Source organism: Ipomoea nil, unplaced genomic scaffold (assembly GCF_001879475.1).
Source record: "Ipomoea nil cultivar Tokyo-kokei standard unplaced genomic scaffold, Asagao_1.1 scaffold1735, whole genome shotgun sequence".
Taxonomy (NCBI): domain Eukaryota; kingdom Viridiplantae; phylum Streptophyta; class Magnoliopsida; order Solanales; family Convolvulaceae; genus Ipomoea; species Ipomoea nil.
Genome location: NW_017618163.1, coordinates 953,613 through 955,553, shown reverse-complemented (window position 1 = coordinate 955,553; position 1,941 = coordinate 953,613). Strand labels below are relative to the sequence as shown.

At 42.7% G+C, this 1,941-nt stretch overlaps 1 protein-coding gene across 1 annotated transcript; it reads left to right on the top strand.

Moving 5' to 3' along the window:
* Nucleotides 1-487: 487 nt before the first annotated feature.
* LOC109192011 lies at nt 488-1,586 on the top strand. The gene is made up of 2 exons (XM_019342638.1): nt 488-797; nt 916-1,586. Exons 1-2 carry the CDS (start codon nt 488-490, stop codon nt 1,584-1,586), a joined length of 981 nt encoding a protein of 326 aa, XP_019198183.1.
* Nucleotides 1,587-1,941: the final 355 nt, after the last annotated feature.

Here is a 1,941-nt window from a genome sequence, read left to right as displayed (position 1 = left end):
AACTTAGATGGCTGGGTTACTAAGGGAAATAAAAAAGATGAGGGAAGAGGGGGCTGTGAAAGTTTCTGAGGGAGGAGGAGCAGGGGAGAGGCAAAAGAAGCAAGAGACTGTTCAAACCCTTTTCAGCCTCTTCAGAATAAAAGAGAGGAAGGGGAAATAGGGGAGGAGGAGGATGATCCAGGACCAGCTAGAGACAAAAATGATGAGGATTATGAGGGCTCTGGCCATGAATTCAGTGAGGAAATAGAGGAGGACATTGAAGAAAAAAGAAGGAAGTAGAGAGGGATGATAGCAGAAGAACTCTGGAATTAAATGCCACACTAGTTAAAGGAAACAAGACAAACAAAGCAAACAAAAGGGCTAAGGCCCCTGGTAAGAATGTGAAGGGCAGAGGCTCTTCAAGCCAGGCAAATTGAAAGTCATATGTTGAAATGTGAGGGGGGTGGGCTCCCAAGGCTCTCTTCATAGAATCAAGAACTTGGTTAGGATGTACAACCCTGGAATCTTGGCTCTGATAGAACCTTTTAAGGAAGAGTCAAATATGAAGCAGTTAGCTCTTAAACTGGGCTGGGATGGGAAGAGTTGTTGTGGCAATAACAAAATATGGATCTTGTGGAATAGGGATGTGGATGTCCAGGTGGAAGAAATAACAGATCAATTGGTCACAGTGAAGGCAAAATTGTTTGGCTCCAGCTCTGAGAACAATATCTCAATAGTCTATGCTAGTTGCAGTAGAAGGCTAAGACAAAATCTATGGGATGACATAAAAACACTAGCTGAGGGAATGCCTGAGGGAAGTAAGTGGGCAGTCATGGGTGACTATAATTGTATTTTGAGCCTTGAGGAGAAAAAAAGGGGGGCTTAATTACAACATGGAAAAAAGTAGAGAATTTCAACAATGTGTGGATGATGCAGGCTTGTGTGAGGTGGCTTTCTATGGGAACATGTTCACTTGGTGGAATGGGAGAAATGGGGAACAAGGGGTGTGGAAAAGATTGGACATATGTCTTGTTAAGAACAGTTGGGAAGCAGGCTTTAAGACACATGTGCAGTATTTATCAAAATCCACTTTTGATCACTCTCCTCTTTTGATCAGTATTGACTGCCAGGTGGTCGTAGGAAAGAAGCCATTCACATTCCTAAACGTATGGGCTGACCATGAGCAATTTTTGGGGATCGTCAAGAAAGCATGGGAGGGGGAGGTGGTAGGGAATGCTATGTACACCTTCATGACAAAGTTAAAGAGAGTAAAAGCTGAGTTGAAAAAATGGAACTGGGAAGTGTTCAGAAATATCTTTGAGAGAGTAAAAGAGTTTGAGAGGAAGGTGAGGGAGTTGGAAGGTGAGGTGCAAAACAATCCCACTGAGGGGAACTTGATGAGCTACAAAAAGATGCAAGTTGAATATCAGAAATATCTAGTGAGGGAGGAGAGATTCTGGCAGCAAAAGTCTCATAAAAAATGGGTAGTGGAGGGAGAAAGAAATACAAAATACTTCCAGGGTATGGTGAGGGAAAGGAGGAGGAAACAATACATTCACAAAATAAAAAATGAGGTGGGGACTGGGAAGAAGATCAGGAGAGGATAGCTGACCTTGCTGTCAAGTTCTTTCAGAACTTGTACAGTGAGGAGAAGCTGGAAATTAACATGAGTGTGTTTGATTGTTTACAGTGAATGGTCAGCCAAGAGGAGAATGTTAAGCTCACAGAGTGCCAACAATGCAAGAAATAAAGGAGAGTGTATTCAGCATGAAAGCTGAAAGTTCAACAGGCCCTAATGGGTTTGGTGGAGGTTTCTACCAGGCTTGTTGGGACATAATCAAGCAAGATCTATTCAAGCTCATTGAGAGTTTCTTCTCAGGTAAGTCTCTCACTTGATCAGTCACTCACACTGCAATAGTTCTCACTCAAAAGGTGCCTAATCCAGCAACTTTTGCTGAGTTT